General features: G+C 42.3%; 1 protein-coding gene across 2 annotated transcripts in view; it reads left to right on the top strand.

The window, feature by feature from the left end:
- The window catches only part of LOC126213038 (zinc finger and SCAN domain-containing protein 22-like), a 43,749-nt gene extending 37,451 nt beyond the window's left edge, over window positions 1–6,298 (top strand). For both annotated transcript variants that reach the window (XM_049940609.1, XM_049940608.1), the window contains one exon: window positions 1,947–6,298. In XM_049940609.1, the coding sequence (XP_049796566.1) occupies window positions 1,947–2,775 (829 nt within the window). In that variant the 3' untranslated portion in view covers window positions 2,776–6,298. The remainder of the gene's footprint in view (window positions 1–1,946) is intronic.
- Window positions 6,299–22,791: the final 16,493 nt, after the last annotated feature.

Raw genomic sequence — 22,791 nt, 5'->3', positions numbered from 1 at the left:
TGTATTGTTGTTTAGATTGCTTACCACTGCTTCTGTAATTTTACATCAGTTTTGTATTATTTGCTATATGGTAAAATACTCAGTTTTTTTTTTTTTTAAAAAAAGAGTCACCGTTTCTTGTGACAGAATAGTATTGCTTATAATGAATTTTAAATTTGTTGCGTCACTTAACATTTTCTGGAATATTACAACTTTACCGAGCGAGGTGGTGCAGTGGTTAGCGCACTGGACTCGCATTCGGGAGGACGACGGTTCAATCCTGCGTCCGGCCATCTCGATTTAGGTTTTCCGTGATTTCCCTAAATCACTCCAGGCAAATGCTCGGATGGTTCCTTTGAAAGGCCACGGCCGACTTCCTGACCCTGTGAAACCGATGTCCTCGCTGTCTGGTCTCCTCCCCCAAACAACCCAACCCAACCCATTACAACTTATTTCATTACTGTCCAGCTTGTACAGTTACCCACATGATTTTGGTTATTTAACATTGATTGGAACGTGAAAGTAATTTTGTATTTAATACTAGAGCTAGAGTTTATGCTAAATTTGAAATTTAGTTAGAAATTTAGTTAAAGTAAACAATGGACTGCCCCACGCATCCGTATTTTTACTAGACATTATTATTTTAGTCGATTGTTGTTGTTGTTGTTGTTGTTGTTGTTGTTGTTGTTGTTGTGGTCTTCAGTCCTGAGACTGGTTTGATGCAGCTCTCCATGCTACTCTATCCTGTGCAAGCTTCTTCATCTCCCAGTACCTACTGCAACCTACATCCTTCTGAATCTGCTTGGTGTATTCATCTCTTGGTCTCCCTGTACGATTTTTACTCTCCACGCTGCCCTCCAATGCTAAATTTTTGATCCCTTGATGCCTCAGAACATGTCCTACCAACCGATCCCTTCTTCTAGTCAAGTTGTGCCACAAACTCCTCTTCTCCCCAATCCTATTCAATACTTCCTCATTAGTTATGTGATCTACCCACCTAATCTGCAGCATTCTTCTGTAGCACCACATTTCGAAAGCTTCATTCTCTTCTTGTCCAAACTATTTATCATCCACGTTTCACTTCCATAGATGGCTACACTCCATACAAATACTTTCAGAAACGGCTTCCTGACACTTAAATCTATACTCGATGTTAACAAATTTCTCTTCTTCAGAAATGCTTTCCTTGCCATTGCCAGTCTACATTTTATATCCCCTCTACTTCGACCATCATCAGTTATTTTGCTCCCCAAATAGCAAAAATTCCTTTAGTACTTTAAGTGTCTCATTTCCTAATCTAATTCCTTCAGCATCACCCGAATTAATTCAACTACATTCCATTACCCTCGTTTTGCTTTTGTTGATGTTCATCTTATATCCTCCTTTCAAGACACTGTCCATTCCGTTCTTCCAAGTTCTTTGCTGTCTCTGAGAGAATTACAATGTCGTCAGCAAACCTCACAGTTTTTACTACTTCTCGATGGATTTTAATACCTACTGCGAACTTTTCTTTTGTTTCCTTCACTGCTTGCTCAATATACAGATTGAATAACATCGGGCAAAGGCTACAACCCTGTCTCACTCCCTTCCCAACCACTGCTTCCCTTTCGTCTCCCTCGACTCTTATAACTGCCATCTGGTTTCTGTACAAATTGTAAATAGCCTTTCGGTCCCTGTATTTTACCCCTGCCACCTTCAGAATTTGAAAGAGAGTATTTCAGTCAACATTGTCAAATGCTTTCTCTAATTCTACAAACTATCTATGTAAAATTGAAAGACAATGCAAAGGATGAGGAATTTTAATTCATGAATATGAAATACTGCATATGTATCAGATTGTATATTAGCTTTGCATATCCTGTTGCATTACTACTACTACTTCACATTGCAAGTTACATTACAAGCAGAAATATGAAATATGCACATGTTACCAGATTTTCTAATGGACTTTCTCCGTAATTTTGCAGGTCTATCGTGCAAGGCCAGGATAGGCCTCCTCCTATGAACAAATGTACCTCGGTACGGACCAGAACTGACGGGACTGCAGGCACACGAGGGATCAGTGGCGGCCAGCAGGTACGCGAGAGGAACAAAAGGAACACGCGCGTACTGTCGGTAAAGGTAGTGTTCGCACAGAAGCGGGGTCGAGTCGATACCCCCGAGGAGACCCGTCCCGCACCGAGTGCCGCAGTAAGTGACGGGACGCGCGGGGAGGCGTCCGAAACCTGTCGCGGCCGCTGTCCGGTCGACGGTGGCCGCGAGGTACCGTCCAGGTCGGAGAGAGACGCGGTTCCGCCTGCCGGACGCGAGACGTACACGTGCACCGACGGGGAGGTCCCGAGTACGCCACCTACGCCCACGCGGAGGCACCGGTGGACCTGCGAGACGTGCCACGCGCCCTGCCGCAGCTTACACGAACTCAGGGTGCACTGCTGGAAACACGAGGGGAAGCAGGTCTACGGCTGCGACCACTGCACCAGGAAGTTCGCACGCCGCAACAGCCTGAAGCGGCACTCGCTGCAGCACATGCTGCTGTGGCCCTACGAGTGCGGCGTGTGCTACAGGCGGTTCGTCAACAACACCCACCTGGCACACCACTCGCTCGCACACGAGGGCAGCCGCCCCTACCAGTGCGACTCCTGCGGCAGGACGTTCTCGCGGAGCAGAGACTGCAAAATTCACTACCGCGCGTGCGTCGGGGAGCGGATCTACTGTTGCGACGTCTGCGGCAAGAAGTTTGCCAGCGAGAGCGGCCTCCGGCACCACGGGCGCCTCCACTCGCTACGGCAGTGTTGAGACCGCCTCTCCGGTCTCTCTGCACGGTCGGGAAGGCGACCGTCGGGGGGAGTCTGGCATTCCGCCGACGGTGCGAAAATGCGCGCTCGTAAACCTGCCGTGTGTGTTCGCACTGTAACGTTCCCTTTCGTATAGCCGTTGTTGTAATAAAAATTCTGTAGTAGAGTCAGATTGTACCGAACTAATGAATTACTTCGCCAGAAATAATCAGTTTTTGAAAATATCATGCGATCGGTTATATAAAATAATTTCGCCGAGCGGCAGCAGGCGAACACGCCGTATAAAAAGTATTACAGTTTGCGAGCTTTAAGAGCTAGTGACTCCTTCTGCAGAGGGGTTGAAGGGGAACCGAGAGGGGTGAAGGAAAGGGACCTGTGAGGTTTAGGAAAGGGGCAGTGCTTGGAAAAGTTGCCCGGACCGACGGATTCTGAACAGATGGGATGAGAAGGAAAGACTGATTGTTGGGGACTGACAGTACTAAAAAAGATGTAGGAGCAACCTGTCGGTTAATATAGGTGGTACAGACAAATAAACGAGTGGGCTAGCACGTAATGTAGAAAACAGACAACAGAGACAGACGAGGGGGTTACATAAAGGAGGAACGGTGGCCACACGGGCTAATATATCGACGGAAATAATCAATTTTTGAAAATACAGTGTAATTGGATAGGTGAAATACTCATCGAGCAGTGGCGAGAAACTAAAATTAAATTGAGGTCCGCCAGAACAGGCCACAAAGGCACCGACCGACCGCCGTGTCGTCCTCGGCCCGCAGGTGTATTCGGATGCAGGTACGGAGGGGCACGTGGTCAGCACACGACTCTCCCCGGCCGTATGTCAGTTTACGAGACTGGTGTCGCTATTTGTAGCTCCACAGTTTGTCTCACGAGTGCCGAGTGCACTCCGCTTGCCGACAGCCCTCTGCAGACCGGACGGTCCCCCGTCCGAATGCTATTCCGGCCCGCCGATCTGTCTGGAAGCGGTATTACTATTGCAGTGATGCCGTTGGCTGTGGCAGGAAACACACGTATAAAAACTATTACAGTTTGCAAGCTTTTGGAGCCAGTGGCTCCTTCTTCTGGCAGAAGGGTTTAAGGTGAAGAAAGAGCCTTTCCTTCTCATCCTGTTCGCCAAGTCTCCCCTGACACGGGGTTCTGGCCAACTATTCTGAATTCTGCCCCTTTTCCTAAACCCTCACCAGTCCTATTCCTCGACTCCTCTTCCCCCTCAACCAGAACAAGGAGCCACTGGCTCTGAAAGCTCGCAAACTGAAATGCCTTTTAAATGCGTGTTCTGTTGCGACTTGGCGAGTAGATTTTTTATCTATCCAATTACAAGTTAATGAATCATAATTCGTGTGAAATACAAAGCTTATTTGCAAGTTTAACTTTTTTTAGAACTAGAGATGTCACACTGTGATCAAAACCACTTAGCTTTGTATGTTCAGGTGTGTAATAATGTTGACGATCACATCTGCTCGTTGTTAAAAAGTAAAGTCCTAAGTTCTTTCTGTTTGGAGCATTTAAGTTTGCACTAAGTATGCACCCGGAAGACACAAACAGCACTTTAAAATTCACTTCCACACAGACTGACTGACATACTGTGTCTGTCCCGTAATGATACGAACTGAACTGCCGGTCTGCATTGTACTTTATTGGCCGTCAGTCTGCAGCTCGTGCTGTAGCGGTAGAGGTGCCACCTCTAAACCGTGGGGTCCAGGGTTCGATTCCCTGCCGGGTCAGAGATTTTCTTTGCGCAGAGTCTGGGTGTATCTGACGTCTTAATCATTTCCTCTCGCATTCCTCAGAGATGCACAATTTGCCGTCATGGCGTAAAGTAGAACAACTCGCACCGGGCAGTCGAACGACCCCAGACGAGATCTCGAGGCTGGCAGTGTTGTGCTGTCATTTTATTTCAGTTCATCTGGTCGGTGGACACAGCGTACCAGTTTGACAGGCAGACGTGCGTTATTACCGGCAAATCTGGGAAAAACCCAGTGATTTTGTCATCCAGGAAATACCAGGGAATTTTTTGTTGTTTTAGTTCCCAGTCAAATTTTTGTAATGTTGACTGGTAGGTAATGTTACATAAATGAGAGAATAACACAAAAGGAAAACTTCAAATGCAAAGAAAATGCGCCATTCACAACAGCAAAACACAGTGCGTACACAAGTGTCTGCGGACAGCAAAGTATGTCAAAGACTGTGTGCAGTACTTCGTAACAACAGACTGCTTACAATGAGCGTGACGTCACGACTGCTTACATTTTGAACAGGTCACTTTTAAGATGTTGCAAATCGTTTTTTGAGGAGTGTTACTTTGAAAGTAAATTTCTGTTTACACGAGATGAATTACGTCACATGTGAGAATGTGGGATGAATTTCTTAAATCGTGGAGTGTTTGATTCTCATTCAAAACGTAACACTTCGAAGACCGGCCACTTAGAAATTTCGAGCCCGGAAGACCAGCTATTTGTGCCGTTATTTAAAAGATTGCTGCCGCATTTGTGTTTGATATATCTTAAAGGGTGACACGTGCTAAGAAAGACCAAGTTTCGAGATTAGTTTTCCATTTTTATTTTAGTTCTTCCATAGGTTACAAATTATGCAATACTGATAGCAAAAAGTATAATTATCCTACAAAAAACAGCGCAAAGTGAGTTCTCGAGCAGCTTCACCCGTAATTGGCTTTTCTATGGAAGAGACGCTACCGTGGTCTTGCAGTAGCGTTCTCGCTTCCCAAGCACAGAGTCCTGGGTTCGATTCCTGGCGGGGTCAGGGATTTTCACCTGCCTCGAGATGACTGGGTGTTGTTGTATCATCATCATCATCATCATCATCATCATCATCATCAATCATCCCCGTTACGGTCGGAGGAAGGCAATGGCAAACCACCCCCACTAGGACCTTGCCTAGTACAGTGGTGCGGGTCTCCTGCATCGTTCCCCTACGCTCCGTCACGGAGTATGGGACTTCATCATCATCATCATCATCATGGAAAAGTCAAAGTGCTCGAAAGAACTTATATTCAGCCAGGTAACACACACAATTTTTGGTGCACAGTAGTGAAATTTATAATTGTGCTTGTCAGAAAAATTCAGCTGCTGCAGTTCAAGCTGTACTCCAAGGCTCCTGCCTAACTACACTCTCGGAAAAAAAAACAGCAAAAAATTAAGTGTTGCCGCACATTAAAGATTTTTCCAAAATGGGATATTTTTGCTGCTTCTCATTTCTCAAAGTGTGAAAAACCTTCACCATTAAAAGGATTGGCAAGTTTTACAGTTCCAATGGAAAGTACATTGTCACTTACTTTGGAAAAAGGTACTTTCACCGGGGGTATAGTGTACTTTTGCCCAAGAAAAAGTGTGTCTATATCTGGGATCTGCGTGAATAATCCGTGATTTTTTTTTTTCCCCCTGTCCATGTATACACCCTGTATTAATAATAACATTTTAATGATTTCCAGTTACAAGTAGTAGTTATAAAGTCATCTAAATGCTGCATGACAAAATATAATTGCAATTTATGGCAAAATATAACTGTAATTTATGTACTAGAGTTTAATAAATTTCCATGCCTTCAAATTGTAAGTGTAAATAATTAATTTTACAAAAGTTAATTTTAAACATAAATTATAATTTCACTTCTCTCCAAGTATAATGATTTCTTATGATGGTTCACATTATTTTATATAAATTACTTTGTTTCACTTTGTACTGAAGATAATGTGATAGCTGTTTACATAATAAGCAATTATACATGTCCTTTTACAAAATTTGGTTGGTTATAGATTCAATTAAAGAATTTCTGTGTGGAGCTATAAATATCAATAATAATAATAATAATAATTAGTGAAAAATTGAAAATGTAGAAATACAACTAATGTGTACTGGAAGTGAATGAGATCGTGATGCGTACTCAACTGATGTATCGTATACTACAATACCTGTCTCAATCTGTTACGTTGCAATACGAGTGAGCACTCGGACGGAGCTCACGTTATTGAGTGCAGTGTTACAGAATAATCGGTGATCGGTTTGTTCCCATATTAGGATTCATTTGATTTTACAGATTTTTTCTAGAAGTTTTGAGAATAAAGTTTTCCAATGAACCAGAATGGTTGAAGTGACGTTTCCAGAGCGAACTGTGAAGAGTAGTCTCGGATAACACAAAACGAAACGGTTGCCATCTGTGCGGGTGACACCACCACCGTAGGGCGCAATCGGAAGCCGTCTAACGCGAACTCACGACTACAGGTAGAATTCGGAACTGCCGAGCCTCGGTCGGAACGGTGGTGTATTGAGGGAAAAGTCAAGAATTGTGAAGTAGTTCTCTTAACCTGTAGACTGAAGCAACTACAGAAACACCGCCACTGCAGACATATGACATTACACACATACCAAATACATTTCTGTGAGAAAGTCAGTTACATAGGTGTCCGGCTGCACCAGAAATATATTGCCGAGAAAGCACGTGCGATGCTCCGACAACTATACCTGATACTTAAGAGGCAAAGCACACCGAATAAGAGGGTGTCGGAGTCCGTGTACGTTACACCAATTAGATCGCTGATGACATGTGCAGCTCCAGTCTGGAAAGACACAGCTCCAACACGCCTACAGTTCGTACAGAACGAAGTGCCAGGTATCGTAAGCCACGCTCCACGATACGAGCACACCGTGGACCTCCACGACGAATACCACCTCGAGACTGTCACCGAGGTATTCGAGAAACACGCCACGTGACTGTATTGGAACTTAGAGACACTCGAACGACGCATCCGTCCGAAAGCGGGGAAACCTCAGTCGCTGCTGTAGGTGGAAATGTAAGCGCCCAAAGGAGCTCCTTACTAGGGATGTTTAACGACCTACGCCAAGCTAAAGAAACACAAACGGTGCAAATACTGGCGAACCCCTGAACTCGGCAAAGTTGACTGGAACTACTGGATGAAAGAACACAGCCGGACAACCGGCAACAGTAGGAAAGCAAATTTGCACTCTAAAAATAAAGAAAACCCACACAGCCTTCACACTGTTTACGACCTATCGACCACTCGAATGACGACTGTGGCACGTTCGTTACAGCTACTGCCCGGAGGCAACGGAGCCGAGACGTCGGAGCCCCTCCGAGTCCACACAATCACAGTGGCCGCCATGCTTCATGTGAGCATTTCCGAGAGGCAACAATACCTTGCATGTCGCATAATACTTGGCAGCCAGTTGGGACCAGTGCTGGGATTCGATAGGCGTACACGACGGCCCGACACGAAAACTAACTTGCTCCATATGAAAGTTAGCCTTTTGTATATGTGGATCCATAGCTGCAGTGAATTTCATGATGGAAATCATTTTTCTGTGTAGGCTGCCGTTTTATTTTCAAAATAAACACTTTATTTCATACTGTAGGAATTAATCTTGTCCGTTTGTGCATTATCTATCAACTTATTTATTTTTTGAGTCATCAGTCTTCTGATTAGTTTGAAGTGACACACAATGAATTCCTTTCCTGTGCTAACCTCTTCATCTCAGAGTAGCACTTGCAACCTACGTCCTCAACTATTTGCAGGATGTATTCCAGTCTCTGTCTTCCTCTACAGCTCCCTGTAGTACCACGGAAGTCATTCCCTGATGTCTTAATGGATGTCCTACCATTCTGTCCCCTTCTCCTTATCAGTGTTTTCCACACATTCCTTTCCTCTCCGATTCTGCCCAGAATCTCCTCATTCCTTACTTTTATCAGTCCACCTAATTTTCAACATTCTGCTGTAACTCTACATCTCAAATGCTTCAATTCTATTTTGCTCCAGTTTTCCCACCATCTGTGTTTCGCTGCCATACAATGCTGTACTCCAGATGTACATTCTCAGAAATTTCTTCCTCAAATCAAGGCCGATATTTGATATTAGTAGACTTCTACTGTCAAGGAATGCCCTTTTTGCCATCGCTAGTCTGATTTTGATGTCCTCCTTCCTCCGTCCGTCATTGGTTATTGTACTGCCTACGTAGCAGAATTCCTTGGCATCATCTACTTTGTGACCATCAATCCTGATGTTAAGTTTCTCGCTGTTCTCATTTCTACTACTTCTCATTAACTTCGTCTTTCTTCGATTTACTCTCAAAATCATTTTCTGTACTTACTAGACTGTTCATTCCATTGAGCAGATTGCATAATTCTTCTTCACTTTCACTCAGGATAGCAATGACATCAGCAAATCTTATCACCGATACCCTTTCACCTCGAATTTTAATTCCACTCTCGAACCTTTCTTTTATTTCCACCATTGATTCTTCGTTGTATAGATTGAACACTAGGGCTAAGAGACTACATCCCTGTCTTACAGCCTTTTTAATCCGAGCACGTCGTTCTCGGTCTTCCACTCTTATTGTTCCCTCTCGACGCTTGTACGTGTTGTATATTACCCACCTACCCCCTACTTTCCTCAGAATCTTGAAAAGCATGGCTGCACTTTTCCCATTTTTACATACACAGTTCATAAATGGGATAGCGTGCCAGTAGATAATCTGGGTGTGTAAAACTCTTTATTAGGGATTGTATCACATGCTATTCTGTGCACACCAATGTGATAAGGACTATATCGTGCTGTTAACAAATAATTTGTTCTGTGATACTGCTCGACAATGCCCGAGGAGTTAAAATCGGCTAATTGCTAAACTATGTAATGCAGTGTTTCCTCTCAAAATAGAGCAAAAGCCTACACAGGAAAATGACTTCACTCGAGAAATTCCAAAGTCGCTATTCACGGTTCGTCCGCAACTGTTCTTCATTGTCAGTGATAAAACCCATAACAGGTGTAAAAATTATTTATTTCTGAATAGTTGGAAGGAAGAAAAAAAGGGGGGGGGCTTTGGGTGTGTTGTACAGGTCTGATGGGTTTCTATGAAGCAATGTGTTCGAAAGACCGCTGATCTGTCTACTTGTGGATCCGCGTGTGGTACGTCTCCGACCCTGGACCGTTGCCCTCCTCTGCAAGAAGCTTTCTGGCAGGCCGAGTACTGAAGAGGATATTCTCTTGTGTGGAATGTACCGGGGATATGCACTGTTTTAACCTTAGTTTTGCATCCTTTTGGTCTCACATTTTAATATGCTCCTGAAGATGGAACATATGACTTAAAACTGGATAGTGCTTTTCTTTCTAGAAATAAATAATTTTTACAACTGTAGCAGATTTTAACATTGAGTCTAAAGTTAGCCAATATCTTTAATCACAACTGAAAATAGCAGTCTGATACAAAAATTCACTTTCAAAAATATTTGTCTCTAATCACAAAATGGAACGCAGCGTAACAGTTAGTACCGTACCGTCGACAAGAATAAAAAAATAAATACGGAAATAAAAATGCACATTTAAACAGGAAATGGAATATGGCAAAGCACAACAAAAAATACAGTGCAAACAGTATTTAGTTAAGTCCATACACTACTGAGAGAGTATCCAGTACACAACACTCATCTGCCAGGAAGTTTCACGATATTCATCATTGGCTGCGTAGCAGCCACTAAGTTTGTAAATGGAATATGACAAAGTACGTGTCACTTTTAGAGGGAGCACCACTCTATCTTCCGTAATATTGTCGGTACTCCAACCCGGTTTCTCCGTTGTCACATTTAATCGAGTATGAAGTTGCTGTATTGGCAAGTGTTTGGAAGTTGTGACATCCTTTTTTATGCAAATAGTTTGACAATTTATGCAGAAGATGCGATTCTCTCACTGTGACATTTGTTCGAATAAGGTAATTACTACGGATTGCAGTGTTACCGGAGCAGTCAGATGTTGTGGTAGGCAGTGACCGGGTGCGACAGACCCGAGGACGAGGTTCGGAAGACGACATCGTAAGCTGTGGGACGACCTATCTTGATGATCGGGTTACATGAAACAGTTGTAAAGTGGAATTACTACTATGTAAAGCATTACCTATACAGGTCACACTGAAAGAAATACTTGTAAAGACACAAGCAAAATATTTACATAATTATAAATAACAAGTTATAACTTTAAAGTACTGGATGGATCCGTGTTTAGCACGGGGAGGCGGAGATTGGTTCACATTTTATTTTTTTAAAGCATTTAAAGTCCATTCCGCAGTGATTTAAACTACTAAAGAGTATGATGAATGAGTTTATTAGAGAAAAATTACTTTCGAAACATGTTCTCAACATGCACAGTGTGTGTGTGTGTGTGTGTGTGTGTGTGTGTGTGTGTGTGTGCACGTGTGTGTGTGTGTGTGTGCACGTGTGTGCACGTGTGTGTGTGTGTGTGTGTGCGCGCGCGCGTGCGTCTGCTGGTCAAGTTTTATTCTTTTAAACAAATAGTTCAGTTCAATAATGACGGTGTGATGAGCATTTGTAGCGGCAAACAGGACTTGCTTTCTGCCTCGTAGGACAGTTGGAACATGCCAATGTACCATACACTTAACTCGCGTCAAAATTGTGAACTCTTTAGCTTGAGGATTTGTAAAGTGTGTGTGAAACAGGCGTCAATTTCGCACCCTGATAACTTCATCACTCTGCACCACATCAGGAGCGGTTAGCGTTTTGGTGAGTTCGTTCCGAGGTAAGTGCATTAAGGTACTCCACCAGGGATGGAGTAGGGTACTCCCTGGCGACTACAAAGGCCAAGATTACTTCTTGATCTGGCTGCTTACAGGAAGTATTGTACCCCAGACCACCTTTTTAAAATTAAACTTACTGAGATTTTAGAACGCCATTCCGATTTTATTACTGTTTACACGGATGGGTCTAAACAGGGTGATTTTATGGGCTGCTCTGCTGTGTTTCCCGATACTGTCCATCGGATAGGGCTCCCAGAGCAGTTCTCAGTTTACTATGCAGAACTGTTTGCCATTCTGCAAGCATTAGAGCATATGCGCCGACATCGTGGCACGAAATTCATCATCTGCTCTGATTCCCAAAGTGCTCTACACGCTCTTGAACAGATGTACCCAGCAGATCAGATGGTGCAAGAGGTGCAGGACGCACTCCTGCTCTTGCAACAGCAGGGTAAGGACGTAATTTTCTGCTGGGTTCCAGGGCACACAGGGATTCCTGGCAATGAACTTGCAGATGCGGCTGCCAAGGAGGCTTGCTCCATCCCACCTCCTGCTCGCTGTTCCGTCCCCCTGCAGGCCATTACGTCTTTCGTGACTCGGAAGGTCATGCGTTGGTGGGAGGCTCAGTGGCTGGACGTGAGGGATAATAAGTTGCGAGCGGTGAAGGATTCTGTCCGACCGTGGCTCACCTCCTTCCGCCATCGACGCGCTGAGGAAGTAGCCCTTACCCGGCTTAGAATAGGACATTGTCCTTTGACACATGGTTTTCTATTACGTCGTGAGGAGCCACCAACGTGTCGGACATGTGGGAAGCGGCTGTCGATACGACATATTTTAACTGAGTGTGTTTTATATGCGGGTTTGAGGGAAGATTTCAGTTTCCCACCAGACCTACCCTCTCTTTTAACTAATAATGAGGCGAGTGTCGCTAGAGTTTTACGTTTTTGTGTGATGTCTGGCCTTCTTCCCAAAATATTGGGATTGAAGTCTTAATGTGCTGTCCGGTGGTTTGGTCACCCATTATTTGTAAGTGGTCACTCAGCCGCCATTAATTCCTTTTTTACCCGTTTGTACTGCTATTTTAATTTTAGTTTTATCACCCTGTCTTGATGTGCTGTGTCCAATCTTGCAATTTGAACAATAACATTTCTCTCACAATTCGGCTCTGAATTGAACTTTTGGGAACGGGCGCTGATAACCTTGCTGTTGTGCGCCCTAAAACACTAATCATCATCATCATCATCATCATCATCCGAGGTAAGTGCAAAATTCACTGTAGTGGGTGTGCTGGCATTTTAGTTTTGAAGTGTATATCAGCATGCTGCAAGGTTTCCTTACAAAATAATACTAATAATAACGATAATAATAATATTTGTACGGTCTTTAAGGTAACTGAAACTGGCTAGGATCAAATACTTGAAAGTCAATTATTGCACTGAACTTTAGTGGTTCCTTTTCATCCTTTTCCCTGCACCTACCTGCGAACTCGTCACAGCAGATTGCCGGTAGGAAAGCCGAGCAGAAACCTACAGTACTGTGACTCGCGCCAGGCTGTGTACGACGTAACTATCCTAAAAACCGGGAAAAGGTCTTAATCTTGAGTGAAAGGTGGAAATACTGGCAAAACTTTGGTGTAGTCTGAAGTTGAGAGTTACAAATTCAATGCCAAACCCATGCTAATACTAACTCGGTCACGCACAATCTCTTACTGGATTACCTTCGTATAATGCTGTAATAAAAAAATTCTGGAAGCTATCCAGTTAAATATTAAGAGTATCTGCACAGAATGAAGAGGCAGTTGAACATATACTGAGTATGCTGTTACGGAAATGTAAGTCCAAATCTGGGAATAAAAACAGCTGACCAGTATGTGTGATACAAATTTACACAATCAGAATCCCAGCGGCATAAACATTTCTTTGAAACTTTTCTGTGAGCAAAAGATAGGTTGTAAGTTTCTAAATTCGGACAAAGTTTCAAGACACACTGGTGCACAAAACATTAAGTATTACATCAGATGTATTTTACTTTCTCAACTAATTCAGGTGCACCGGTACAAATCTTAGCCCTTCAAGACAGAAAGAAATAAGCTTCGACATTTCCAGTTTACCAATATGATACAAAATTGAAAGGCAGTGATGACAGTATTTAAGACAAAATAAAGTACGATTAGTGGTAATGTTTTGCATAAACAGGTCTACAAGTCATAATGCAATAATACACTTACAAATAGTAAGTAAGGATTTCACAAAATAATATATTATGTATGCAGTTCCTCAGTTAATTAGATTTCAGGTAATATATGCCACTGTAGCTCAATTGACAAGACATTTCAATATGCTAACAAATACAAATGTCAATTGTAAAATAAATTATTCATAGTAACGCAGTTTTCATAACATGACACAGGTAATTTGTCCTGACACAAATGAAAGCAGTAGTTCAATTACTGTAGCCAAAATTACACTATTTTTACTCACTAATTATGATTCCCTTTCTGTACTCATTTTTGAATCTTTGGAGTCTGACGAGGCAAAACTTCTAACTATGACTTTAGTCACTGGTCATCTGTAACATTTAATTAGGCCTATACATCATTTGTCCACACATTTATGAAGTGTATTTTTCATCTGCACAATGTATATTCATCCTCCATGTAACGGTACTTTGACTACCGTGCCTCCGCCACAGCAAAGATGTCATTTACGATCACGCGTGCAGAAGAGTGCTGTGCCAGCGACAGATTTTTTTTTTTTTTTTTTTTTTTTTTTTTTTTTTTGCGTAGGTGCTTTTTTTAACAACTAGTTCATCACTCTCCTGTTATCTTGTCTCCATACGTTTAAGACGTGTATTTTTTGGCGCTGATGTTAAAGAATGATTTTAAGTGGAAATTAAAACTACATTATAAAACGAACACACGGTGTCTTCACGTTATTTCAGTAGTGATTTGCAATGGTTATCCTCAAATTTATAAATTAATCCAGACAGTGAGAACATCAAGAAATTTTCATCAGACAGAGAACAAGAGGACCAGCGAACAATAAAAAAAAGAACATCCTACAAGAAAATCGAGAAGTATTCCAGATGCAGCCGCGAAGACTATATTATAATAGATACTACGTTTGACGGAATTATAAGGTAAATTGCAACTTATTTCTGATGCTATTTCCTTACAGTCGCTTTTTGTAGTGTTACCGATCCGATCTGCCATCCACGGTCAAATTACAGCACTCAGTAATACGAAGTCCGCCTTATCCGTAACTTATTCCATCTAAATTCAAAACCCAATCAGATTTTCTATTTTGTATTTTCACGGCAGAACCCCGAGGAAAGGAAACACTACATCAAGTATAATTGCTGAACTAAATATTACATACTAAAACAGGTAGGTTTTCACGTTATATCCTAATAGTATCTTCTTCAAAGTGATGCTGTTGCATAATACACTATGTGATCAAAAGTATCCGGACACCCTCAAAAATGTATGTTTTCCATATTAGGTGCATTGTGCTGCCACCTACTGCCAGGAACTCCATATCAGCGACCTCAGTAGTCATCAGACATCCTGAGAGAGCAGAATGGGGCGCTCCGCGCAACTCACGGACTTCGAACGTGGTCACGTGATTGGGTGTCACTTGTGACAGACGTCTGTACGCGAGAGTTCCACACTCCTAAACATCCCTAGGTCCACTGTTTCTGATGTCACAGTGAAGTGGAAACCTGAAGGGACTCGACAGCACACAAGCGTACAGGCTGACCTCGTCTGTTGACTGACAGAGACCACCGACAGTTGAAGAGGGTCGTAATGTGTAATAGGCAGACATCTATCCAGACCACCACACAGGAATTGCAAACTGCATCACGATCCACTGCAAGTACCTTGACAGTTAGGCGGGAGGCGAGAAAAGTTGGATTTCACGGTCGAGCGGCTACTCATAAGCCACACATCGCGCTGGTAAATGCCAAACGACGCCTCGCTCGGTGTAAGGAGCGTAAACATTGGACGATTCAACGGTGGAAAAACGTCGTGTGGAGTGACGAATCACGGTACACAATGTGGCAATGCGATGGCAGGGTGTGGGTACGGCGAATGCCCGGTGAATGTCATCTGCCAGCGTGTGTAGTGCCAACAGTAAAATTCGGAGGCGGTGGTGTTACGGTGTGGTCGTGTTTTTTGTGGAGGGAGCTTGCATGCCTTGTTGTTTTGCATGGCACTATCACAGCACACGCCTACATTGATGTTTTAAGAACATTCTTGGTTCCCACGGTTGAAGAGCAATTTGAGGATGGCGATTGCATCTTTCAATACGATCGAGCACCTGTTCATAATGCATGGCCTGTGGCGGAGTGGTTACATGTCGACAACATCCCTGTAATGGACTGGCCTGCACAGAGTCCTAACCTGAATCCTACAGAACACCTTTGGGATGTTTTGGAACGCCGACTTCGTGCCAGACCTCACCGACCGACATCGATACGTCTCCTCAGTGCAGCACTCCGTGAAGAATGGGCTGCCATTCCCCAAGAAACCTTCCAGCACCTGATCGAAAATATGCCTGCGAGAGTGGAAGCTGTCATCAATGCTAAGGGTGGCCCAACACCATACTGAATTCCAGCATTACTGACGGAGGGCGCCACGAACTTTTAAGTTATTTTCAGGCATGTGTCCGGATACTTTTGATCACATAGTGTAGTATTTGCATCTGAGACTGCTGATTATACAAGATGCTGTGTTAAAAGAAGTAATTATAAATATACTGTACTGTTACGACTGACTTTGCAATTCAACTATGCTATTTTTTTCATTTATTTCAATGTTAGTCGAAACGGTTGTCCTACACTATTAAATGCGAGTAATATTTACTTTAAAGAGGCACGTCATTATCACAATAGTTATTTTCACAAAATTTACTCAAAATGAGGCGTTGTTATTGATCTTTAATGTTCAGATAGCCATAATAGAATATTTTTTGGAGGACACAACAACATACATTAAAACATCCGAATACTGCAGTTTCTGTCTTCAACAGTTGGACCTACAAACTATCTACGAAACGAAAAACAATGTTTACCTATTACATCTTTCGTGCTGCAAATAATATGCCTTTATAGCAGTCAGTACATTACAGATTTACTATAAATATATAGCTTTCACTATGGTTTGTCCAAAAAAAATAGGCTTGCAAACAATGCACCTTTTAAAATAAACTTGACCGGCTTGAGGCTGACCACGTGTAATGACGCAGCAAATCTGATCACGAAGTGAGTCAAGATAGAGCAAGTTTGTTACACAGCTATTCTTAAACCAGAAGATGATTTGCACTGATGAATAAAAACTGTACTTTCCACGCACAAGCGAGGGTTTCTTGTGGGCTGCCAGGTGGCTCCACTGATTTTCATCAGCCATATTCTCCTTCTCGTTGCATCGCTCCCTTCAGAAGGAATTCTGTACAGTTTTCCTCCCTTTTTGCCTCGAACCGAAAAGCCGAAAGCACAGCACTGAGGCATCGTTCTACGTAAAACTTTGAAAATACACAGCACTTCCCACGCTTCACACAAAACGCTTGGGCCCACAATGGCTGCTAATGTCACGAGATGCGATTTCAGGCAACTGCGGATGGCAGCAAACACAGCAGAGCAGGATGGCCGTACTTCCCTTTAAGCCGGGTTCCCACCGGACGTGACACGCTGGAGTGAGGATGCCGTCGTGGAACACTAGCCGTGTGAACCAAGAGACGTCAGCTTGACTGTGACGTCACGGGCAGGCGTGAGGGCTCACGCTTCATATCAAACGTGTTTTTCAGTTGTGAGTTTGCCTCGTCTGTGGCAGTGTCAGATTACAACACCTAGTGCTACGAACAAGAAGATGGCAACTAGTGCCATTAAAGGTCGTGTGATCAAGTTGCAAGACGGTGAAACTTTAGAATTTCTGGAACTTTACGCTACTGAGCAGGTCTTGTATGATGTAAACAGAGAAGAATACAGAGACCGAGATGCAAGAATGGCTGCTGCCAAAAGAATTATTCATGCGCTCCAAATTCCATGGGTCGGAGCGAAAGAAGTAATTGCGAAATTTAAAAACTTGAGGAGTTCGTATTGTCAGGAACTGAAGAAAAAAATTGAAAGCGAATGGTCTGGAGCTGGCACTGATGAGGTTAATAAACCAAAAATCTTCTGGTTTGACAAGATGAATTCTTTAATTCGCCCATTCGTTCAGCAGCGAGCCACACTATCAAATCTGGTATGTGAAATAAAAGTTTGTTTCCATATTTGAAATTTTATACATTTTCAAAATTGTTCCTTACATTTACATTATTACATCAGTTTTTACAACGATTATACAGAATAGTAGGCATATCATAGGAACTGTACCAGCTTCTTTTAATACAACAATAGCTAGCACTGTAACAATACATTCTTATGATAAAATATTTCTAGCAATGCAATTACTTTGTGACACATCCTAATTGAAGACAACCATGTACAAAATAACTGAGCACAATATTGACACTGATGTGCTCTACAGTTCTGTATTTGGAACGTCGCCGAGTAGTACATTTTGCCAGGGCACAGCACCTTCATTACTAAAGTAATCACGGTACGTATCCCGAATTTGTTGAGCCTGTCGATGTGGATGTCTGTTAACAGTTTGTGGAAGGTTCTGTAGGCCAGTAATTTCCTCTTGACGCCACGATCCGGGGAAAATACGATGGTTTTCATCCTCGAAGTCAATTAAACCTCGTGAGATGTAGGCGGGATTCGTTTTCCGCAGCCAGTTGTGCAACGACCAGCAGGCTAGTACTACTTTGTCCACCGACTGTATTTTTAAAGATATTGTCTTTTCAAATACTCTAAATTTACTCGCAAGTATGCCGAAAGTATTTTCTACAACTCTCCGAGCCTTTGAAACTCGATAGTTGTAGATCCTTTCCTATCGAGACATGTTGCGCCGACTGTAAGGTTTCATCAGATAAGTCTTTAGCGGAAACGCATCGTCCCCTACAATAACAAAATCAACACTACCAAGTGAGAGAGAATCAAATATGAGTGCTGATTTCTCAGATGACTATTTATTTACAAATTTATAGGTCGATCTTATTTTATTACTCAAACGATTACTTTTTTCTATGCTGGTAATATTTTAAATGATCAATTTTATTGTGCTGATCAACCATTTTCGTATTGTTGTTTCTTTCTATTCCTTAAATACTTAGACCTAGAATACTCGTACATTACTATGTTGAAAATTCAAATAAATAATAAAAGGAAAAGTTGCATACTATATGTTATTGTAATTACGTGTATGTATTCCATAAGTGCCTTGTGGACCGCTTCGTAGGTTTCAGGTGTAAATTTAGTAATTGTGTTCTTTGGAACACGAAATAAATATTCTAGACTTTTAAAAGAGTCCCCTGTGGCTAAACAGCGTAAAGTTACTTGAAGTTTAATTTTTGCTTTTACTGCTTGTCTCATATTAGTATCTGATTTTGAAATCAGACGTGAAACGCGTTCCAAAAGGTAGTCAAACTGCGCACGAGACATTCGTAATAAGATGTTGAAATCTTCAGGATAATGGTTTCTTAGTTCCATGTCAACCAAATTATGTGCTCTCGATGTTCTTTGAAGTGTCCAGTTCCCGACCCACCATCGTCTTTTCTTCCGTTTTTCTTGAGGTTCCACCAACCGGTTCATTCTCTGTGCCAAAACGGTAGCAAAACCCGAACTCAGCACAGCACAACTCTCGATAAGGAGCTCGTTCACGGCCAGCTTCACGCGATCAACTGAATTACGCTCTCGTTGACACTCCACCTCCGTGTGAACTGTCCACGCCCCACGACTGATGGTTTCCCTCGTGTCATGGCACTAAATCAAGCACGAAAGCGTGGTACACATTCGTGATCACGCCCCGTGGGAACCCAGCTTTATACCGAGCTGTGCCAGTACTGCCCTGGTAAACACTCCACAACTCCAACGCAGCAGAGTGGAGTGCATCTCAACTTACACGGCTGCCAACTTCAGACTTTCTAGCAAAACGGCTTCCTCGTGGCATAAAGACCAGACGTGTAGGTGGGACAGATCCTGTAAGTATTCAACGTTCACCTTTTGCATTATAAACACCACACATACTCTACTTGATAGTGTATCCCTCAGCAGCCTCCAAACAAATTCTCGCACTTGCTGAAATTAGGTGCTAATCATTTTCAACTGTATGAGCCAGCTATACGCTATCAGCAGAACTTGAGTTTCTATAAGGGCCTTACTTATCTCTAAACAGCAAGGTAGCTTTGTCAACATCTACTGAATGTAACTCCAGTTACGTACTCAAAACGGTTTTTGCCCTTCTGTTTGGCATAAGTTAATTGCATGCATGTACCCTTCCATTATTTTTCTTACATTTAGGTTGCGGATTCTTTGTGGCTTTTGGAAATAAGTGCCTTACACGTAGTGTATGTCGATGTGCATTCTGGCGCCCCGCCATCGGTGAGTGTATTTGTACAGCAGGCTTATGTATAACACATAAATGAGATATTTTGTGACCTTAATTCAATTACATAAATATAGTGGGGATGGGACCAGTACTTCATCCAGAAATCTCATCCAACCATGCTATGTGAGCCAGCACTTACTGTGTCAAAGTGAAATCTTCATATGCCCCTTCACTTCTGCTGTCACAGTATCTGTATTTCTCAGATAAGTTTTCATATTTGCGTAGGCCTCTTTGTGGCCTATTAAGTGAAACAACCTCTATCTAATGGATGGCACTATATCTGAGCAGTGATTTTAATAATTACCAGCAGCAGGAATCTACAGATTACTCGATTCAATTAAACTTCTCAATGTCTTAGTTTATTGCCGTTTGGGTATTTCACGCTAAATATAATTTATAGAAATTAAATTTTTGCATCTGCTAGTACTACTGCTAAAAATCATACTGAACGAGGTGGAGCAGTGGATAGCACAAAGGAATCGTATTCAGAAAGACAGTGGTTCAAACATGTGTCCAGGCAACCTGATTTGGCTGTTGCATCATTTCTCTAAATCACTTTAGTGAAATGCCGGGACGATTCCTTTGAAAGTGCATGGCCTAATTTCCTTCAGCATCCTAATCATTATTTTGTACATTTCAGAGAGATGGAAGCTCGTGACATGAAAGTGATGCTGTAGCAGCTTCCACCAATAGTGCTGCAGAAGGAAATGACATGGAGGCTTCTGGGTGAATCAGATTGAGTAGTGCAACAGCTATGGCCAGAACAAACGACGTGGAATCAGGAGGATGTGATACACCCAGATCCTCCACACCAACAAAAACTAAGGAGACTCAAGATTGTTATTTTCGTGCAGTGCTACTACTTGCGCAGATACCCTGAAACAAAATGACAATGGTAATGTGGGCAGCTTCATAAACTATCTGGCAACAGTTTATGAAATCAATTAGAAGGCATAGAGCAAGACCACCGTAGCACATCAATAAATGTTATGTATGTTATGTGTATGCACGCTATTTAACCAAAATTTCATTTCTGTCTTGGAAATAAACTAAACCCTTATTACTTCCTGAGAGAAATGAATGTGTGTGTTTTCACACGACACTTGGCTGTATTCAAAATGATTGCTGTCAGCGATTGTAATTATGTAGCTCTGTATCCCTCCCCCCCTTAACCCAGTGAACCGTGGACCTAGCTGTCGATGGGAAGGCTTACGTGCCTCAGTGATACAGATAGCCGTAACGTAGGTGCAGCCACAATGCAGCGGTATCTGTTGAGAGGTCAGGAAAATGTGTGGTTCCTAAAGAAGGGCACCAATTGACTGAACATCCTTGTAACATCAAGCAGAATGGCCTTGCTCTGCTCGTACTGCAAATGGCTGAGAGCGAGGGGAAACTACAGCCATAAGTTTTCTTGGGGGCATACAGCATTGCTGTAGGGTTAAATGATTATGGCATCCTGTTAGGTAAAATATTACAGAGGTATAATATTTCCTCATTTGGATCTCCGGTCAGGGACTGCTCGTGAGGACATAATTATCAGGAGAAACATAGCTGGGGTTTTATGGATACGAGCATTGAATGTCAGACACCTTAACTGGGCAGGTATGGTGGAAAACTTAAAAAGGGAAATGGATTGATTACGGTCAGACATAGCGGGAATAAGTTAGTTCAATGGCAGGAGAAACTGGACTTCTGGTCAGGTGAATACAGGGTTATAAATACAAAATCAGGGGTAATGCAGGAGTGGGATTAATAATGAATAAAAATTAGGAATGTGGATAAGTTACAACGAACAGTATGGTGAATGCCTAGCACAGTAGTACAAGTTTATATGCCAACTAGATGAAGTGATTGAAGAAATGTATGATGAGAAAAAAAATTATTCAGATATTTAAGGGAGACAAAAATTTTATATTAATTTTGGTCTGGAATTTGGTAATAGGAAAACTAAATATGGATGTTTAAGAATCATGAAAGAAGGTTGTATATGTGGAAGAGACGTGGAGACACTCAAAGATTTCAGATTGATTACATAACAGTAAGACAGAGATTTGGGAACCAGGTTTTAAATTCTATGACATTTCCAGGGCAGATGTGGACTCTGACCACAATTTATTGGTTACGGACCATAGAGTAAAAGTGAAGAAATTGCAAAAAGGTAGGACTTTAAGGAGATGGGACCTGGATAAACTGAAAAAAAAACCATAGGTTGTAGAGAGTTAAAGAGAGAGCATTAGAGAACAACTGACAACAGGGGAAAGGAATACAGTAAAAGGGGAATGGGTAGCTTTCAGAGATGAAATAGTGTAGACAGCACAGGATCAAGTACATAAAAAGACGAGCTCTAGTAGAAATCCTTGGGTAACAAGAGAGATAATGAATTTAATCGATAAAAGGAGAGAACATAAAAATGCATAAAATGAATCAGACAAAATGGAATACAAACATCTCAAAAATGACATTGACAGGAAGTGCAAAATGGCTAAGCAGGGATGGTTAGACAACAAATGTAAGGATGTAGACACATATATGACTAGGAGTAAGATAAATACTGCCTACAGGAAAATTAGAGAGACGTTTGGAGAAAAGAGGACCACCTGTATGAATATCAAGAGCTCAGATGGAAAACCAGTCCTAAGCAAAATTAGGAAAAGCAGGAAGGTGGAAGGAATATATAGAGGGTCTGTACAAGAGCAATGTACTTGGGGGCAGTATTATGGAAATGGAAGAGGACATAGATGAAGATGAGATAGGAGATATAACACTGCGTGAAGAATTCGGCAGAGCAATGAAACACCTAAGTCGAAACAAGGCCCTGGGAGTAGACAAAATTCCATTAGAACTACTGATACCCTTGGGAGAGCCAGCCGTGACAAAACTCTACCATCTGGTGAGCAAGATGTATGAGACAGGCGAAATACCCTCAGACTTCAAGAAGAATATAATAATTCAATATCCACAG

This window comes from Schistocerca nitens, chromosome 11, assembly GCF_023898315.1.
Source record: "Schistocerca nitens isolate TAMUIC-IGC-003100 chromosome 11, iqSchNite1.1, whole genome shotgun sequence".
In the NCBI taxonomy this organism is placed as follows: Eukaryota; Metazoa; Arthropoda; class Insecta; order Orthoptera; family Acrididae; genus Schistocerca; species Schistocerca nitens.
Note: the sequence above shows the minus strand (reverse complement) of the source record. Positions and strands in the feature narration are given on the sequence as shown.